The sequence below is a fragment of the Electrophorus electricus genome, chromosome 7 (genome assembly GCF_013358815.1).
Source record: "Electrophorus electricus isolate fEleEle1 chromosome 7, fEleEle1.pri, whole genome shotgun sequence".
In the NCBI taxonomy this organism is placed as follows: Eukaryota; Metazoa; Chordata; class Actinopteri; order Gymnotiformes; family Gymnotidae; genus Electrophorus; species Electrophorus electricus.
In genome coordinates, this window is record NC_049541.1 from 18,121,220 (window position 1) to 18,142,179 (window position 20,960).

The window sequence follows — 20,960 nt, forward strand, 5'->3', positions numbered from 1 at the left end:
CCCCCAGGTTCCATTGTAGAACACTTCCAGATTTCCTTCACAGCCCTCTGTAAGTCTGATCTCTTTAAACTCTGAGGGCAGAAGGAGAGTTTATGAAAAGGTCTAAAGTTTAAATAACACTTGTTTAAACTTAGTGTTTTGTATGTTATAGGAATTGTTAATATAATTCAATTTTATATATTTTCTGTTACCGCAAGAAGCTATACAAGCATTACTGCATGTAAAAACTAGTGTACATACTGAATAACTATTAACTACAAAGGGTGGAAAGACATCAATAACCGCAGTGGTCAGCACACTTTACCTGAACACACCACTCCTACATCCTCTTTATGTCCACACTCATGTTCTCCACAGAGTTGATACCTGCAGTTCCAAATGGACGTCTCGTTCCCTTCACACTGCACCTCATTCAGCCATATGGGCCCAGTTCCATGAGCAAACCAGGCTGGTACATGGGCACTGAGGGCCACTCCACACTGCAGCTGCCTGCACACCACCTGAGCATCCTCAATATCCCATGAGTCATCACACACTGTCCCCCAAGAGCCATTGTGGAAAACCTCCAGCCTTCCTGCACAGTCTCCCCCAGAACCAACCAGTCTGATGGAGCTGTGGGCTGAGTTAAACACACACACACACACACACGCATGCTTGCACGCACGGAAAGACAGAACACTGTATATACGTACACAATCACACAATTGTCCAAGATAGTTCAGAAAGTTTAACCGTTGCAGTTTTGTTAATTGTTTTAATTAAATAATGCTTTACCAAAATCATTATTTTTGATAATAAGAGATAAATAAATCATCACACAATAAGGACACATTTTAGGTCAATGTAACACATACCAGAGCAGGTGATTGACAGCTGTTCCCTGGAGCTGCAGGAAAGGTTGAGGAGGTTTGCACTGCTGCAGTTCCCCAGATGAGCTTCACTCCCAGAACAATTGAAACCCGTCACACACATGTGGCTATGTTGATCAGGAATGGATGGAGAGGAGCTGGAGAAGTTCAGCACAGAGCCACAGCCCAGCTGTCTGCACACCACAGAGGCTTCAGACACACTACAGGAGTCCAGGAGAACTCTCCTCCAGTCCTGGATGAAGTAAACCTCAACCTGCCCCTCACACTCCCTCCCTCCAGACAAACGTACTCGCCCCTCATGAAAGGCCTGAGAGGAACCTGAATGGGAATATAATTAAACATGGAAATTAATTGGCTATTTTTTTAGCATGCAAAACATCATTAATTTCACTAATGTGGTGAACATGAGTGGAAGAGCTCACCACTGCAGATGACTCCAGCATCCTGTTTATGAGAGCATGCTGCTCGACTCCATGATGAGATGGGACATTCTGACAGGTGTGTCTCATTCCCATGACAATCAAACACATCAGCCCAGATGTGGCCACTCCCCTCCCCAAACCAGTCCGCCCCCAACACAGCCACAGCACTCCCACACTTCAGCTGCCCACAGAGGACACTGGCAGCTCTCATATCCCAGCTATCACCACAAACTGAGCCCCAGTCACTGAGGTAGCAGAGCTCCACTCGACCAGAACAGGAGTCCCAGCCGTTAACCAGATGTGCCGCTGTGTAACCTGAACACATAACTGACATCTTAGTGCAACAGTATTCAATTCATATTTTTTTCATTATACATGTATGCAAATGTACATACATGGTATGTAAATAGGAAGAAATAGATAAATATTGACATATAACCTGAACATATTAGTCCCACATCTTTGTCATGGGAACAGTTTTTGGGTGAAGATGTTGTTGGACAGAAGCAAATATCAGATTCGTTGCCTTTACACTGAAGCTCCTTTGGCCACACCTGGCCCTCCCCACTGCCAAAAGCAGCAGCTCCCAGCACCTCCACAGGAGGCCCACAGCCCAGTTCTCTACACACAACCTCTGCATCATGCTGGTCAAATTCAGCATCACACACTGTGGTCCAGGCCTCTCCATGAAGCACCTCCACTCTCCCAGAGCACAGGTGAGGACCGTCAGTAAGTCTGGATTTCCTGTGAGCTGTGCATTTAATTCATTTGAATTATTACCCTGAGTAGTGCACACAAGAAGTGGCATATTTCACTAATTTCTTTTAGACTGTAATAGAATTAGATTATTGTCTATAATAATGTATATTCAGTATCATATTGGCTAGAATCACCTCTAAAGGCCGTGAAACACTTCTCACTGCACAGGTAATAAACTGTAAATTTGGACTTTCTGCTAATTATATAATCTGATATGTAGAGCCATTATTCATTTTGAATATATTTTGAAATATTCATTTTAATAACAATTAGTATAAAAAGTTAATGATATAAAAATACAAATTCTATTCCATCGTTAATTTTTTCTGACTCTTGCCTTGGAGCTGCAGTGGTGATGAATATTCTCTGTTAAAAATATTTGGTTCATTTTTTGCTAATAATTGTACGAGAAACCAAAAATATGAGCAAGAACTGCTTTAATAACAGTTGATTAAATAAAATTATTTTAATGTTGATTAAATGTTCAATTCAAGTGAAAAATTCTGAAAAATGAAATTGGTATGATAAAGATATTTTTGTGATATTTGATGTGATTTTTAAAAAATATATATTTTTGTATGTATTTTTTAAATCTTACCTGAGCACCTTACTCCAGCATCTTCAGTATGACGACAGTTAGTGACCCCCCACCCTGCTGATCTACAGTTCTTCAGTGTAGACTCTGATTCACTACAGTCCACATTATCCATCCAGATTGGTCCTGATCCTGGTCCAAAGTGAGCATTATGTACTGCATCTACAGCCTCCCCACAGCCCAGCTCTCTACACACCACTGCAGCATCTCTCATATCCCAGTCATCATCACACACTGTTCCCCACTGTCCTCTATGAAGAACCTCCACTCTCCCAGCACAGTGACTACTACCATTCACCAGCCTCACACTGTCTGTTAAAGGATAGTGTGAGAGAGAGAGAGAGAGAGAGAGAGAGAGAGAGAGAGAGAGAGAGAGAGAGAGAGAGAGAGAGAGAGAGAGTAGGATTTAGGGTGTTAGGTTGGAATACCAGGAGCAGCATCTAGAGGAAGGAACGATAAAGGCAGCTGATTCTAATTCATCTGCTTTACTTCTGATAAAGAAGAGAAGATGATAACTTGAACTTTACTGATTCCCAGAGTAATGTGAGGTATATCAGAGAAACACAGAATACACACATTCACACATAAATAAATAAATACATTAAAAAAAAGCATATAATACACAATAGCTCAGAAATACCAGGTAATGACCAGCTAATAATGAACAGAGAGTATTCACATGTACTGAACTGTACTGGAACATGAGTAACTTAGAACTGCTCTTGAGGAGAGACAGATGACCTACTGATAAAAACTCCTGCAGACGTCTGTGTGATTAGATATTACTGTGTGTACACAAACCAGGGAGAAATGGTGGCATCTCCCATTAGCACTGAGAATGTGAAGGAGTGAAGGTCTGAAAGAGGGTTGAAGACGTTCAGTGTTGCTCTCTGTCCTGATGAAGGGGACTGAAGGAGCTCCTGAGCTCTACCAGTGTACTGTGCAGTGGGGGAGGGAGGGAGGAGCTCAGGAACTGAGTGCAGTTTCTCCTCCTCCTCCTCCTCCTCCTCCTCTCTGTCACAGCCTGTGGAGAGTCCAGGCTTCACCCCACTACACACTCCACTTTCTACACCAGCTTATCCAGCCTGTTCATGATCACTACTGTCTCAACTAACTCTGATTCATGACAGAGTTGAGTCACATTTATAGTTTCTTATATAGCAATTTGTTAATCTAACTTTATTTCTATAGCACTTTTCATAAACAGTGGCAATTCTAAGTGCTTCACATAAAAGATTAAAATTATAAACAGTAACAATAATCAGTCATAATCAATTATAAATAATAGATTTAAGCAGAACAAATTTCAAATGAACATCTAACTACTACTAAAAGAATGCTAAAAGATTTCAAATTAAACATGTAAAGAGCTGAGACAAAATAAAATAAAGACAGAATCAATTAAGAATTAAAAATATAAAAGTGCATTTTAATTATGAAAATTAATTTAAACATTTTAAATTAAATTCAGAAATGCTCTGTACTAATCGGTGTTGAAATCTTCATAAAATTAAAGGGTTATTGTATAGACTTAAAAGTATCTAGTATCAGGGCTCGTCTAATACTCTGTGTCTACTGGCTCCTTTTAAGAGCTAAACACTGTCTCTCCCTGATTAGTCTTTACCTTGGCAGGACTAACTGACTAGTTCCTACTGATCTGAGAATGTTTGTATAATTGAGTGTGTACTTACCAGCAGTAGTGAGTGAGACTGTGGACATCAGAAGAATTAAAGTCAGACAGCTGTCCATCTCCCTCTGCCCTGCACACACTCTGTTCAACTCAGCAGGAAACACAAGCTTCACCTCCACTACCCCAGAGAGACTGAAGGAACTGTGTCCCCTCAGCCCCCTATAGAGAGAGAGAGAGAGAGAGAGAGAGAGAGAGAGAGAGAGAGAGAGAGAGAGAGAGAGCGAGCGCTCCTCACAGCTGCCAATCACAATCACTGTTACCTTATTAGACAGAGAAGGGGAAATCATCAAACATTGTTCATTGACAAATCAGAGGATGCATGTTTGACTTACTCCATATATATAAAAAGAACGTCAGCGCGGATGAACAGAACTCCACTTCCTGTATATAGAGGCATCTGACTGAGGAGAGTGTGGTGAGAAAGTCACCAGCATACAGGAGACTGATTTCAGAGCGAGGAAGCACTCAGTGTAGATTCAGCTTTAATGCCACCTGCACACAGCTGATCTAAACACTGATTAATACTGTATCTGACAGACAAACACACAGGTAGTTTGGGTAAGGATACGGATTTAGAAAGACACTGGTTTATCACTCAAAGCACTAGTTTATCATTCGAAATAAACTAAATTGAATAGAAAAACATCCAAAGACTTATATTTTAATAGCCTAAAGTGATAAAGATGACGCTTGGTTTTCAGTTATTTGAAAGGAAGCATATAATAATGAAATTATGACTGCAAAATAGAAAAACAGTAGATAATTTAATAAAGACTTTAGAATATATGTTTTATTACAATTCAAAAGTTTTAAAAACCTTTATATAGATAATAAGATATGACAAAATCATTTTGCCGTATAACTGTAATACATATTTCATCCACAAGATGGCAGAAGAGGATTATGAATTTTATAATCACGGCGGTGAAACAGATATTTTATTCTACTGACAGAAAAAAGAGAGAAAATTTCGCTCTCACTAAAAACACATAAGAAGTGTTCTATTCTTCAATGGTCAGTTTTTTAAAGTAAACCAAGAGAAAGAGAACAAGTGATACAATCACAGAGAGTATTATTGTATTCTGAAAGGATTTTGAATACAGCTCTTTCAAATTGCATCAAAGACTAAATACACACTTTTTTCTATCAGATAAGACTTGCAGTTATAACCCTGTTATAACCCAGTCCAGAGTATCTGAAACTTGCACCGTTCTGGCTTGTTCCCAAATCACAGACTGTGTGCAGTGTTGGATTCTGGACCAGGCTACACATATGAGAAGACAGTGGCAGAAGGGCTAGGCGGACATTATAGCCTCGACTTTTGTCTCAAGTTATCCAGCGGATTAGAAATTTGTGTTCAGTGAAATATACCTTAGAGTTTATGAATCACAACTGATACAAATGCTTTTTGTTTGTTTATTTGTGCATGTAGTGGTAACATGAACATAAACTTGTTATACCAAAGGAATAATCAAGGCCAACAAACATGTAAACATTCAACCACACAACACATGCACACACAGACGTAAACAGTTGTACACACATAATCAAAAAAGTACTTCCCATTTTACTGGGTCGTCAATGTCCAGTTCATTGCAGTTCAGCTTTATGAAACTGCCGTTCAATCTTTGTTCTTTTTTTTCTTCGGCCCTCTTATGGTCGGCTAAGGTACTGCAGCACTTGAGTGTCCAGCTGCTCTACAGCAGTTCAGGCTCTTAGCTGTAAGGAGAGTGTCTGAGTGAGATCCCACATCTCTTCAGCTATCCTGCAGAAGATCATAAGAGCCACTGGCAACCATCTGCTGCTCGTCATCCTTCTGTAACACAGTCCAGTGTTAGAACCGGGCAGCACAAAGTTTTGTTCTGTTTCAGTCTGTAACTGTAATTATGCATAACTGTAATCTGTAACTGTAATTCTTTTACTTACCTCATCTGCTGGGAGGTGGGGGTCAGTGGGGGCAGGTGTGGACTCATACGTGGGGTTGGAGATGTACGGGGCTGATCCAGAAGGGCTGCTGTCTTCATTCTCATCTTCCTGAAATCCAAACACACATACTGCATATACACACTAATTCATGAGTGTGTACTTACCGTCTAATTCATTTTCCTTTTATTAAATCTTCCTGCACATGTTTGGATAAATTTTTCTGTTTGCATATTAAAAACATGTTGCTATCTTGTGACGCACCATGTCCACACTAACCTTGAAGTAGTGGAACTGGAAAGGCTTGGATTGCTGGGTGTAGAAATGGTAGGCCACAAATGCTCCAGCCACGATAAGGATGACGAGTAACAGAACACCGATGCCCATCCCTGCCTTGTGGGCGGGGTGGAGGGAAGGGGCCGGAGGGGGTGGAGCTTTCAGTGGTCCATGCAGCACATGGATGATCCTGTTGGATGCAAAAATGTCGGATTCGATAATGTAACGGTTATTGACATATCCAGAGGAAGCCTGGAGGCAGAAAGGATCTGTTAAACTTTGTAGGTAATTATTTGCATCCACTAACACAGTTTTCAGGAGACATTGTGCCTGCCTGATTTAGATTTGAAGTAAATGCAATTGCTTAGAACATCCACTAACTATAATGCAGCTTAAATGAGGTAAATGTTTACCAGTGTCTGGGGGCTCTGCAGGCTAGGAACCTGCAGGCTAGGAACCGCAACAGAGCTCTCCCATCCAGCAGGTGGTGCTCTAAATCCCTGTAGGACAGTGTCTATTCCAGAGAGAGGGGGAGTGTGAAACACCTTTAATCTTGACTCATGAAGAATGCAGACATCTGTGTGGTATGGAGAGGACGAAAATACCTCGTTCTCATAGAGACCGTCATTATCAGGCACAAACAGGGTGGACTGGGTGGTTATGTTGCTGAGACGCCTCACAAACTCTTGACCTGATGCTGAAGTTCTGGAGCAATTCAAGATTTGCTGGGGATGGGAATAATTTATGAGACCAGTCAGTGTCAGTTACTGGGGAACATCAGACCCAAATCTGGTGGCAACAGTCTGATATGAGTGCATCTGATATCAGTGCATCAATGTACACAGCATAGAATGCTAGTCCTCAAGAACTACTCTGATAAAACCAGAAGTAATATGTTCTGGTAACAACAAACTGGCTGTAATGCAGTTTACTCAGGAGTGTTTTCTTCAATACTCCAGGGATTCTGTTTGGAAAGTGCAGAACATGTTTTTCATGCAGCTTGTAAGCTGTTATACTCACTGACAGAAAGTTGGAAAAGTTGGGCTTGGAGTAGAGAACCTGTAGCAGGTTTCCAGTGCAAGTGTATCCATCACCAATGTACCCCATCTTACACTCACATTTCACATCTGGTAAAACAATAATATTAACAAATAAATAAACATGCGCGCGCGTACACACACACACACACACACACACACACACACACACACACACACACACACACACACACACACACACACACACACACCATCTATATTTAACAGCATAGATTGTTGTATTAAATGCAAACTTGAGGCTCAGTATAGTTTGGCTTGAAGTTGGAATTAAGGTTTAAGGTTGGTGTTATAGTTAAATATGGGGATTATGGTTTGAGGCTGAGGTTATGGTTTGAGTTTGGAGTCATAGTTGAACTATGGGGTTTAACATGTTTAACATGTTTTATGTTTGTCATACACCGTCATAAGCTGCATGGTCTTACCCTTTGGCCGGTAGCAGAACGTGTCCCAGGTCCTGCTCAGGTCAGTTTGTTTGCCGTAGTCCACGATGCCCACATGACCAAAGCCACATTTGAGGTGGGAATAGCTCATGGGATAGGCCACGCGCTCCTGTTCGAGCCATCCGGCAGAACACAGACTGTACCCAGCCTGCGTGGCCCACAGATAGGACGTCAAACATACCACACAGCCATCTCTATCTCTTGCTCAGATGCTCAGTGTGCCTACTTGCATCTACACCCACCTGCTGAGCACAGGACAGTTGTGTGTATGTAGCAATAGTGCCTCCCTCCTGCTTGCAGGCCTCCTGCGCCTGTGTGTAGTTGAGTTTGTACACTCCCAGTGGAGAATGGTAGTGGAAGACCCCAACGGTCTTATCTGAGGTAAAGCAGATAAAGTGTAGATTACACATTTAGCTTCAACCCTACAATTTCACCCTGATGGCCATGAAATAAACAATTTTCCATACAGTTACTTATATTTCACTCAAATAGAGAAACAATGTGAGAACCTTCATTCTTGCAGGGTTTCCCTAGTACAAACCAAAGAAAGTTGATATTCTGAACAAATATTATTACAGACAGTATTTTATTACAAAACAAATATGGTAGGCAATGACTGGGAAACCTTGAGAGGATTGACTGGGAGGAATGTTCTGCCCAATCTGAAGCAAGAGGCGGGATGTTTTTTGACTTCTGTACTATCCATAACTGGTGTACAACAAAGACAAAGTCTGAACACAAAGCTGCTCATAAGTGTACATATTATCAGAGCACCTTGGGACAAAGGTCAGTGATTAACTTTGTGGTTGTTTCATCTGACCTGAGGCCATGTTTTGAACACTCATGTGGAGAGGTGTGTAGCTGTCAATAGATCACAATCTGGTGCTGAGTTGGATCAGATGGCAGGGAACATTCTCGGTCAGACCTGGTAGCCCCAAACATATAGTGAGGGTCTGCTTGGAAACACTTTCCCAAATGATTTGAAGAGAGCTTCTTGTACTTTCTGGAGTAATTGGGGACACTGAGTATGGGTGGACTCTGTTCAAAATCTCCATTGTGGAAGCAGGTTCATTGTGGCTAAATCTTTTTCAGTGCCTGGTATAGCGTCAACCCAAAAACCCAGTTGTGGACTTTAACAGTGAGGGACACCATTAAGCAGAAAAGGAGGCAAGTTGAAGGACATGGTGATCTCCTGGGAAAGAGTGGCGCACTCCCTCTGGGCGAGAACCTGACCCCAAGTGGACGAGTTTAAGTAACTCAGGTCACAAGTGATGGCAAGAGGAATTGTGATATCAACCATAGGATAAGTTCAGCAATTTCTGTAATGTGGTCACTGTGGCAGACTGTAGCTGTGAAGATGGAGCTGAGCTATAAATTCAAGTTCTCAATTTACTATTTCCCAACCATAACCTGCTCATGAACTTTGGAGGAGCGTAAAGCAGAGCTGCTGTTAAGAACAGCCAGTTGAAGTGGTTCAGGCATCTGATAAGGATGCCATGTGGTCACCTCCTGCCGTAGGTATACCAAACATGGCCAACAGGGAGGAGGACTATGGGTAGACCAAGGACATTCTGGAGGGACTACGTCTTCAAGCTGGCCTGGGGAAGCCTGGATCCCACAAAATATATACTAGTAGTCAACTGGTATTAGTCAACCTGGTTGGAGATAAAATCACGCAAAAGTGTCCAAGGTCTTGTTGGAACATTAAGCCTTTCTTAATACCCTTATAGTTTCTTAATATTCATTTGATATGGCCAGTAAAGGTCAGTCCTGGGTCTATTAGATCTCCAAGAACTTTCTAAGGCTGAGATTTCTTACTACATTTTCAGATCCCTAGATTCACGATAGGGAACAATTTAGAGATTCTCTGCTCTGTTGCCAAATATCATAACCTCTGTTTTGTCTTTATTTACTTTCAGGAAATTCTGTCATTCAGTTATTTATGTGCTACAAACAGAGACCGAGTGTCTATTAGGATAATCATCCAGTGAGAGAACTAAGTGTATATGTGTGTGTCATCTGCATAACATTGATAGGAAATCTTATTGTGTTGTAGAAATGGCCTAATCGGAGCATGTATAGCTTAAATAAAAGTGGACCAAGAACAGATCCCTGGGGATTCCACATTACAGCTGTCTTCATTACTACCTATCTGGACAAAGGGAACTCCAGACTTCTTAATAGGATCCAGAACACTTTAGGAGAGGTCCTAAAATATCAGTTAGTTAGTTGATCGCCACTTTAAGGTAGAAATGGCCAGTGCACAGTTAGAGACTGAATATCTGGTTGCTGTACATAGTTTATGTTGGCCATCATTAAACTCTTGATTAATGGTATGATTTACAAGGCTGCAGCTGACTGGTTAATTTTGGTCGGTGGATCTCAGTTCCACATGTAAAAACCCCAGCAACACTCCTGTGCATGATAACACTCTGTACCTAATATCTAGTGAGTGTAAGTACAAGATAGGCTGCTGAGTGCATTTTACCGGCAAATGGGTTTTGCTGTGCTGGGCTTAGTCCAGAGGCTTTCTTACCTTGTAACACAAATTGATAGGATTACACTGCTGTCCATTTCCAGAGTAGCCTGCTTTGCACACACATGCTGTCTGAAAGCATAGTGAACAGTGCTTTTATTTCTTCACTTAATTTTTGCGATTGAAGTCAAATTCAGGTATTTAAAACCAACTGGGTTGCAGCCTCCATTACTGAGAATCAGAAGCTGGTTCATTAGTTAAGTTTGTTACATAAGTTAATATTAGTTTTAGAAGTATTAGTATTAATAATAGTAGTAGTATTAGTATTAATAGAAGTACTAGTAGTAGCATTAGGTTTAGTATTAGAATAAGTATTTGTAGTAGTAGTAGTAGCAGTAGTAGTAATAGTAGTCATAGTTGTTGTTGTTGTGAATCTACTAAAAAGCAATACTCTAGCATTCTGTCAGGATCTCCTCTGTCTTTTGTGTCTTTGGTGTTGGCACCTCTCGGGTCTTTCTACCTAACCATACACCTCCTGCTTTGGTTTTGGCTCCTTGCTCCTCCTGGGAGGTGTTCTTTACTCCTCCTCTAAGTAGTCCTCTTTAGCTGTCCATTCCCTTGGTTGCTTGTATACTCCCCTGTTGTATTTGGCGTTAAGCTGTAAGTCTTATGTTCACTCTCTCAAGTGTCCTTAGCCTGTAATGCTCTGCTTGTTAGATTGCTTAATGGCAGGGTTTTGATTGTTTTGTGCTGCCCTTACGACCCCTAGGTTACACATATGAAAACCAAGCACAGATGCACATCCGCATGCACTTGGTCGGGGAACAAACCTTGTTTGGGCCTGTGTGTACACAGTCTGCATAGGCACTGCAGCTTCCACTACCGTCCAGACATGGATTGATTGCTGGAGAATGAGCGGGCCAAAGTCATCAACATGACGCACAAAGGAATGGACAGTACACTGGCCCCAACATCACATTACAGTGCCCAAACACACACACACACACACACACACACACACACACACACACACACACACACACACATGCACACTCAAGCATGCACACAAACATGCACACTCAAGAAACATCACAACTGAAACTGAGACATGTCAGACTTACACACACACAATTTTCCATCCCCTGCATAACCTGGGTTACACACACATTTCCTGCGTCCAGGGATAGTTATCTTACACACAGCGCTGGAGGAGCATCCGCCATTATCCTTCGCGCAAGCGTTCACCGCTGAGGAAACACACACCCACACACAAATACAAACAGAGCCGAGTCTCAAACTTCACTTTGTAACGTGACAGGGGGCAAATCTTTGAACCACTACCTACCTGTACAGTATGTACCGTTGCCCTGGTAACCAGCTGCACATCTACAGTAATATGAATTATCTGCTACGTTCAGTAGACAACTGAAAACCACACACACACACATTCAAACAAAGTTATAACAAAACACGCACATTTTAAGACAAATATAAAGGTATATTAGTGTGAGCATGAGTATGAGCATGAGATGTTTCAGAGAGTGAGAGGAGTCAGAGTAAAGAGGGGCTGAGAGTGAGAGGGCGCTGAGAGTGAGTGGGGGCTGAGAGCGAGAGGGGGCTGAGAGTGAGAGGGGGCTGAGAGTGAGAGGGTCTCACTTACTTTGCACTGGTGTGGCACGTCCCTTTACATGAGTCTGTGGTTACGGCTGAAATAAAACACGGAGCTAAGTTTCTTTTCTCACCACAAAAAAGAAATTAAATTTGTCTGTGTGTGTGTGTGTGTGTGTGTGTGTGTGTGTGTGTTTGTTTGTGTTTGTGTGTGTGTGTGTGTGTGTGTGTGTGTGTGTGTGTGTGTGTGTGTGTGTGTGTAATTCCTCACCTATAGAGCAGAGTGTTCCTCTCCATCCAACGTCACATTCGCAGGTGCCATCCCCTTCCTGACCATCATTACAGTGACCATTCACACACTTACAGTCTGCAGTGAGAGGAAAAGAGAGAAAAAGGGAAAAAGGGAACAAATACGACTGAGAGAAATATGTGGAGGTTTAACAAGCTTTTACCTGTAGTGTATTGGGAACTTACATTGTTGTACATTACAAAGGTACGTTACAAAGGTAGATTCCACGGCGGAATACCTTGGTCACAGTGGATGCCGTACTTTCCCGTCTGGCAGGACTCGCAGGCTGTGCCGTTAAAGCCAGGGTTGCACCGACACGCTCCTGTACCATTAATACCGTCCACACACACACCGTTACCAAAACAGGGCTGGCCTTCTGGCCCTGGACAGCTCTCACAGTTAACACCATAAAAGCCCTCACAACACTTCCTTACCTACAGAGAGGGAGGGAGAGAAAACAAGAGAGGGAACCTCCCTCCAATCAAAACTTAATGATGACAAAATAACAGTAAAATCACATCAGTGTTAAAACATACTCAATCCAACAAGTGCAAAATTCAGCACCATCATTTAAACATCTTACAGAAGAAAGGAATTTAAAAATCTCACGTACGATGGTCCGTTTTTGACAGGAAGCCTCACAGCCAATGAACATCCCGTGTTTCCTCCTGCTATATGCACATTTGGTCCTTTTTATGGACTTTGGGCAAAAAAAAAGAGACAAAATCAGGACATGTCAGTCTGCTCCATTTAAATGTTCATTTTACCCAGAAAACCCAGGTGAGACTGAAGTCTTATTAACAATACAGTGACACCGATAAAAACAAAATTATATGAACAAGAACATAATATTGAATTCAATGCAAAAATGTAAAAATGGAAATTTAAATGTAAAAACAGTAAATGTAATGTAAATGTAAAAATACCATTAGCAACATCTATGAAACACAGCCACACTCCCAAATGAGCACTGAATGAATTTAAAAAGCTAAACTAATGTTTGGTTAAACTGACTAGATTATGGTTGTAAACAGTGGCACATAAAGTAATTAATGTGTGTGTTTTAGATGAATAGCTTGTTTTAGAGATGTGCCATTGATTTTACCGTGAATACTTGCTGGGTTCCAGGGGGACAACGGCTCTCGGTTGGGTGAAAGCAGTCCATGCACTGCCCCTGCATACAGTGTTATTCCAGAAGATCACAAACTCATGCCTGACAAACAGCTCAGCAAAGTGGGTCTGCCCTGTTGCCTGTGAAGGCGTGCGGCGGGTGAGAGAGTCTGGGAGAGCTGTGCACAGCAGAGGGAATCACCTGGACGATCTTGGTGGGCGCTGTGTCACAGCGGTTCCTGGGCACCTTCAGTACAGCAGACACTTCATGGATGATCCCCTTAGAAGTCAAAATGTCTGTAGCAGTCACCAGAGCCTTATTCACCCAAAACTGAGAAGGAAAGACAGAAGGAGAGAGAGAGATTTATTAAGTGTGCGGCTCTCGATGCCCTCTTTGTATGAAAGGGTTCGACTGTTCCTCATTCACTAGCGTTACTGTGGGAAGACGGAGACATGTTTGTGTGGGTCTGTGAGTGTCTTTGAGTCTCTGTCTGTGAGTGTCTGTCTGCATGTCTGTGAGCATTTAGGCTCCATTTTCCACAACTGACTGGGAACAGAGTAGCTGTTCTCATGGGTACTGGGTGGTTTAACGCACATCTCTCCTACATCCCATATGTTCCTATGATTTCCCCGTTCACAGGGGTAAAGAGTCGACCTACGTTACTGTCTTTGCAGAAAATGCCTATCTGATAGGAGAAACCCAGCATGGTGTCTTTGTACAGGCTATCCTGCAGGTCCGCCTGCCTCAGGGTGTCACCCAGCACAATGTGGTAACGTGTCACATTCAGGTCCTAGTTTGGAGAAATCACACACTATCACATATAAACAAACACCAAACGTGTGTGTGTGTGTGTGTGTGTGTGTGTGTGTGTGTGTACAGTACCAATGAGCTTTCACCGGTGTTCTTCAGATATTCAGTAATAGCACTGTCCGTAGGTGCGAACAATGTAAAACCAGAGGCGCTCTCCATTTCCTCAGTCAAGTTGAATTTCTAAAGCACCACAAAAGCTAAATGTAATCACGTTAATGATGCTTACACCATAAATCCTAGGGAGACACAATCATATCCTTCCCTGTGAGAGACTGGCAGTATGACAGACCTACAAGAAGAGCATTAGGGGATACCCACAAGAAGCATGTCCCTGAAGAGAGAGAACTGTGGTCTCTGGTTCAGCACCTCAAGTAAACCTTCGCTCAGCTTACGATCAGAGATGAGAACCTGGCAAAGAAACACCAGTCTATCATTTCCACTACATAACAGTATGAGGATTCCACTGCATTTCTGAGGGTTTTTTTTAATACTTGCTGTGTCGATCAGGTGAATGAGTCCACTCTTGGCAACAATGTCTGCTGATACAATTTTAGCTCCAGCCACTCTGGTGGTCTAATGAATAATATACTCAGTGAGAAAATCCCCTTTATTACAGCCTTTTTTTTAAATGAAATTGCTTGGAATGTGTAGGTGTTGGTGTGTGTGTGTGTGTCACACTAACATGCTGATGACATCCTCTCATTTGATCTATACACTGATTGATAGCCTCACAATCTTTCCCATTTCCATGGTAATTCTTCTTGCACATACAGTAATTTTGGAAAAAAATAGAAAGAATGACTGACAAGCTCAGCAAACACAGAGGCTGAATGATTGTCTGGATGGATGGATGTATGGAACAATGGAGAAATGTACAAAGGACTGATGTAGAGTAGGCAAAAGTGGCTCTAAGGCAACATCCATGACACAATATGCTGTGCAAGTGCCCTTAGTCTAGAGTCTGTGCTGGACTGAGTGTCTGGGTTAAGCAGCAGCCCGTCTCACCTGTCCTGGGCCTACATGGACGCATGACGCGTTAGGATGGCACCCGCCTCTAGAGGGCTTGACACAGTTATTGACAGGCTGGCATTCATCTCCATCCTCTTTCCACTCCTTCAGACACTCACACCTGCGGGTGCCTGGTCCAGTTTTTATACACCTAGCCTGAGAGAGAGAGAACAAAGACATTCAGAAACACACACACGCATTCACACGTGTGCGCGGACCAACACACACAAATGCTTTCTTGACCTACGTTGTTACTGCAGCCTACGTTGGGAGGTGAAGTACACGGGTCGCTCTCCACACACAGGAATCCATTCCCTTTGAAACCCAGCTTACACACACACCTTGAACAAAGATACACAAGTAAAATTAAACACACCCCTCCCTGACTGGAAAAAATTGTTCCTTCACATCTTCATACCATATGATGAAGTGAATAAAAAAAACCAGCCTTACTTCTATCTTAACCGAAACCAAACCTATTACAACCCTTGACTAAAAGAAGAAAAGTCTTACTTGCCTTTAAACATCACTACCAAGTCCCAGGGTGGAGCTTTCCCTCCTGCTTCTCTAACCACTCAAGTCGGTTAACGGTAGTGTAAGGGTGAAGTTAAGGGCAGATTAAGGACGGGGCAAAGGCGAGGCACTCACATGAGCTCTCCTTCGCTGTAGACACAGTCAGCATGGGCGTGGTACGGCTGCTTGGGCCTGCAGGGCTGGGTGTGCTTATCACAGAGCTGCCCAGAGAAACCTGGCTTGCAGGAGCCTGACTTACACGTGCCGTGGGCTTCTTGGCGGTTGTCACACATGCCCTGCACACACCAGAAGGCCGGGGTACAGGAAAGAGAGGTGAAGGGAGATTACTGAAGCTCTTATGACAGTCGAGGCTGATAAAGATGGATCTGATCTATGGATATGGGAGGGTACTCCGATGCTTCTTGAGTCGCACTTTGGTCACAGGATGGGCCGTATTTGTTGGGGTGAGCACAGTACTGGCAATGGGACCCTTTGAAGTTGGGCTCACACTGACAAGTGCCATTGCCACCTATACCCTCGAAGCACTGAAACAAAGGGAGAGTTGTGAAGTGGGGTGTGCCTATGTGCACACATGTATGTGTGTGTGTGTGTGTGTGTGTGTGTGTGTGTGTGTGTGTGTGTGTGTGTGTGTGTGTGTGTGTGTGTGTGTGTGTGTGTGTGTGTACCATGCCATGAGAGGAGCAGGGGGCAGTGAATCCACCAGGCCAAGGGGAAAAGTCTGATCCAAAAAAGCCTTTACAGCATTGTGGGGTCTTCACAACATGGAGAAAGAGAGAAATCATGTTCTACTTTAGCTTCAGTTTTAATACAAAACACCCAAAATGCTGTAGATGTACATAGTACTGTAGATGTACAATGTACAAATCTACTCTGCTCTTAAGTAATTAGTGTCAAGATTCAGGGATAAACGTATCTACTGGAGGTTTACTTTATGACAGTGTGACTTTGTGCCCTGAGTATATGTAAGTGTGTTAGACCGAACTACTGCACATGCGTTTGCTGGATTTTCTCTTATTATAAATAAAACAAAGAAGTTGGCATGTTGAATCTGTGGAGGTAAAGCCTAATAATGAACCCAGTCTCACCAGTCCCAGAAACTTTGGGTTATTGTATTGTATTGTATTATTGTTGAAACTGACATTTCGATGACCAGCTCCTATAAGGCTGGTGCAATGCTTGCTAGAGCAGATCTGGGACACATGAAGTGATTGGTGTTGGTTCTCATACTCACAGTACGGTTCTCACTGCAATACAGGCCAGAACAGGAACATTCAGGTCTAGAGACTTTTTCATGTACACACAGCCCCTGGAAAACGTGTTCTTCACACAAGAGCCACAAGGGAGAGAAATGTAGATATACACAGATAATTTAGATATGCACCTTGAGATAGACACTAAAAACCTCAAACACAATCAACCTTAAACTCTTTTCCATCACTCAGACAAACATGCAGCTATAATGATTACTAGGTATTTGTAAATCCTCTGTAAACCTGTTAATGATAAAATGTTTTGAATTATATAACTTCAGTCGGCGTACAATAATAAAAGTTATGAAGAAGGCATCTCCTTACCACTGAGACACCTGTTGGACAGGTAGACCTGTTGACTGATGAACAGCTCACACAAAGACCCTGGAGACAAAAGAGAAAATGGTCTTCCATAGAAGCTCTCACTCCAACAAGCAACAGTACCTTTTTTTCTTAGATGACATGAGGCATTCTGCAGATTTAAATGAAAAGTAACTTCTAGATGCATGGCCAAAACTCACCTTATATTTAACATTTTCAGTAATGTCACACCGATGAGGGAGGATGGGTTCTATGGTGGGCGGGATTAGAATCCCATCCAGCGAATAGAGACGTCCATTCTTTGCCTCAACATCTGTCTCAACCACTGCTACCCCGTTGATCAAAATTTGACCCTGATTATGAGCAGAAACCATATTGGGAAGTGTCCATCCAACACAAACACTACTTACATACCTAAACATGAATGAGAATCAGCCAGAAACTTTATGACCGAATAATAAATGGGAATAACTGACATGCCAGAACAGACAAAAAGCTAATAGCTTTTCTACATTTTTGTGGTGTTTGTTGGATGGTACAGTATGTTTAATCACACAGTGTACCAGACATTCCTATTTGAATAACTGTAAATTCAGCTAGAGGTGGTCAGCATGTGTGTGTTTGTTGACTGACTCCTTCTCATACATTTTAGCAATGCCAACATTTCCTGGTGAAGTGTTACATGAAATGAAGTGTGAAAATTCTTGAGTACTCACAACAAGGGTGATGTTAAACGCTAGAACTTGATTAGCCATGGACACAGTCTGCGCACTTGAGATGATGTAGCTAACACTCAGCTGATTTCAATGCAAGAAAATAAGACATGAGTGTAATTACAGAAAAAGATGTTTGGTAGCATCATGTGAAAAGATTCAATATGCTATACAGAAGGAACACCACATTCCTACTACATTCTCCAAGCAGAAACACAAACCTGAGCAGAGGAAACAATATGGTTTCTCATCAGTTCCAGTAGTTTTGAATTGCCCTTCAGAGATGAAAGGAACAGAAATATAAAGGCAAAGATCAACTTGTTTCCAGTTAAGTGATGCTAAATATAAAATACTGCAGAAATTTTGCAGTGCAGACCCACCTCATCAGACACAAGGTAGTATAGGTAACCGTCCTTCAGTAAAGAAAAGGCGGTGTTTGTTGGAGCAAACACTGTGTACAGCCACCATGTTGGTTTTCTGATGCAAAGAGACAGACTTAGAGTTTCATACATGCACATTTACAATGTCCCGATATCTCAAGAAGAGACTTAAATTGGGAGAACTTTCCATTGTCAGAAAGAATCTTCATCAGGTTTTCCTGAATTCAAAGAGCAAATTATAAAAAAAAGAGTTTTATTTTACTTAATAACTGAGTGCTATTTCTATAATATTCAATTTTTGTTCTCCCTCCCTCCCTCCCTCACACACACACACACACACACACACACACACACACACTCCCCTACCTCAGTTACTGATTCAGCAGTTTTCCCTGTCAGCGTGTAATAGAGTATTCCATTCTTCAGAGTGTCAGAGTTCATTTCCACAGCGACCATGTGTAACTTGACAAGGTATCGGGCCTTCGCCTCATCTGCCACCAGAGTTTTCACCTGCAGCAGCAAAACAGTACGATGCACATGTGTGTGTGTGTGTGTGTGTGTGTGTGTGTGTGTGTGAGTGTGTGTGTAACATGGATGTGTTTTGCACTTTTTTATCATTTACACTACTACTTCAAAAGTTTGGGTTCCCATATTTATGCAACTTTATGCAATGTAGGTCTAAATAATGTATGTAGATATGTCATTCTAAACTATCATTTAGTATTTTAGTGAACTAAAGGTCATTAACTATTGAATAATTCATTAAATTTAATTTAATGCAATTTCTCCTGAAATAATCTGCCTCAAGATTTGATCATTGCTTTCCACCCCTTTGTGAAGTATTCTGGATATTAATTTTATTATTAACTCTCTCCATACATGTCTATGAAGCATTTTGGAGTCATCTGCACAATTCTACATAATTCTGGACAAAACTATTTGTGTATTTATGTGCTTCCTAAAAGTTATTGGAAAATTCATGAATTTTTAAATTCTAGTATCACATTATAATAATTTTATGTACATATCCACAAAAAGGTGGATTATTGAGAACACTGATGCAGTGATTCCAAAGTTTTGAACAGTAGTGTATATGTAATTTTATGATTGATGGTCTGTATAACTGAACTCACAGATGTTGATTTGAAAGCTTTGTTGCTTGGTACAAAAACAGTGAACAGTCCACATGACGTCAGAGGCCAGGACATGACTGCTTCTGAAATACCAACAAGGCACAGCAGAACGTGTGTGACTCTCTGAGCTTCAAGTCAAGCACAGCTCTTTCTTGACCTTAGATCTTCTGTAAATTATATGATCAACCAACGAAATTTCACTAAAAGCCATGCTAGCATTGGACAGCCAGTGTCACTCACCACGCAGATCAATCGCATTGAGCAGGTGACATGTCACTCACCAAAAGACTGATGGCACTGGACAGCTAGGGTTAGGCCTCCAGGTTCTGAGTTCAGATCTTGCAGTCTCTGCATTATATTGCCAAAGCAGATTTTTCCATTGCTAAGGAACCCCTCCAGTCATGTACACCTGTCAGGCAAGAAAAGAAGTACATACAGTGGTGTGAAAAAGTGTGTCCCCTTCCTGATATTTTTTTGCATGTTTGTCACACATCTTTCAGATCGAACAAATTTAAATATTAGACAAAGATAACACAAGTAAACAAAAAATGCAGTTTTTAAATGAAGGTTTTTATTATTAAGGGGGAAAAAAATCCAAACCTACATGGCCCTGTGTGAATAAGTGATTGCCCCCTAAACCTAATAACTGGTTGGTCCACCCTTAGCAGCAACAACTGCAATCAAGCATTTGCGATAACTAGCAATGAGTATTTTACTGAACTGTGGAGGAATTTTGGCCCATTCATCTTTTCAGAATTGTTGTAATTCAGCCACATTTGAGGGTTTTCGAGCAAGAACCACCTTTTTAAGGTCATGCCACAGCATCTCAATCGGATTCAGGTCAGGACTTTGACTAGGCCACTCCAAAGTCTTCATTCAGTTTTTCTTAAGCCATTCAGAGATGGACTTGCTTGTGTGTTTTGGATCATTGTCCTGCTGCAGAACTCAAGTGTGCTTCAGCTTGAGGTCACAAACATATGGCTGGACATTCTCCTTCAGGATCTTTTGGTAAACAGCAGAATTCATGGTTCCATTTACCACAGCAAGTCCATGAAGCAGCAAAACTGTCCCAGACCATCACACTACCACCACCATATTTTACTGGTGGTATGATGTTCCTTTTCTGAAATGCTGTGTTACTTTTACGCCAGATGTAATGGGACATACACCTTCCAAAATGTTCAACTTTTGTCCCATCAGTCCACAGAGTATTTTCACAAAAGTCTTGGGGATCATCAAGTTTTCTGGTAAAATTGAGATGAGCCGTTATATTATTTTTGCTCAGCATTGGTTTT

General features: G+C 41.9%; 2 protein-coding genes, 3 long non-coding RNA genes and 1 pseudogene across 5 annotated transcripts in view; all 6 read right to left on the reverse strand.

Moving 5' to 3' along the window:
• Positions 1–1,312, reverse strand: part of LOC118241737 (antigen WC1.1-like) — a 7,785-nt gene extending 6,473 nt beyond the window's left edge. The window contains exons 1-4 of the mRNA XM_035528542.1: positions 1,292–1,312; positions 1,074–1,176; positions 305–619; positions 1–71 (exon numbers count right to left, since the gene is read on the reverse strand). The exon at positions 1–71 is cut by the window's left edge and continues 229 nt beyond it. Coding sequence (XP_035384435.1) covers positions 1–71; positions 305–619; positions 1,074–1,176; positions 1,292–1,312 — 510 coding nt within the window. The remainder of the gene's footprint in view (positions 72–304; positions 620–1,073; positions 1,177–1,291) is intronic.
• Positions 1,313–6,077: 4,765 nt separating this feature from the next.
• On the reverse strand, positions 6,078–8,862 carry LOC118241738 (annotated as a pseudogene).
• Positions 8,863–11,682: 2,820 nt separating this feature from the next.
• On the reverse strand, positions 11,683–12,214 carry LOC118241657. The gene is made up of 3 exons (XR_004776278.1): positions 12,169–12,214; positions 11,854–11,933; positions 11,683–11,755 (listed from the first exon to the last, which is right to left on the reverse strand). It is a non-coding gene; the product is annotated as an uncharacterized LOC118241657 (long non-coding RNA).
• Positions 12,215–12,232: 18 nt separating this feature from the next.
• Positions 12,233–14,222, reverse strand: LOC118241739 (stabilin-2-like). Its single transcript, XM_035528543.1, has 7 exons — positions 14,175–14,222; positions 13,718–13,846; positions 13,511–13,579; positions 13,019–13,105; positions 12,644–12,839; positions 12,388–12,483; positions 12,233–12,240 (listed from the first exon to the last, which is right to left on the reverse strand). The coding sequence occupies exons 1-7, from the start codon at positions 14,220–14,222 to the stop codon at positions 12,233–12,235; spliced, it is 633 nt and encodes a 210-aa protein (XP_035384436.1).
• Positions 14,223–14,292: 70 nt separating this feature from the next.
• On the reverse strand, positions 14,293–14,734 carry LOC118241661. The gene is made up of 3 exons (XR_004776284.1): positions 14,645–14,734; positions 14,399–14,506; positions 14,293–14,306 (listed from the first exon to the last, which is right to left on the reverse strand). It is a non-coding gene; the product is annotated as an uncharacterized LOC118241661 (long non-coding RNA).
• Positions 14,735–18,174: 3,440 nt separating this feature from the next.
• On the reverse strand, positions 18,175–18,568 carry LOC118241671. The gene is made up of 3 exons (XR_004776298.1): positions 18,533–18,568; positions 18,374–18,427; positions 18,175–18,236 (listed from the first exon to the last, which is right to left on the reverse strand). It is a non-coding gene; the product is annotated as an uncharacterized LOC118241671 (long non-coding RNA).
• Positions 18,569–20,960: the final 2,392 nt, after the last annotated feature.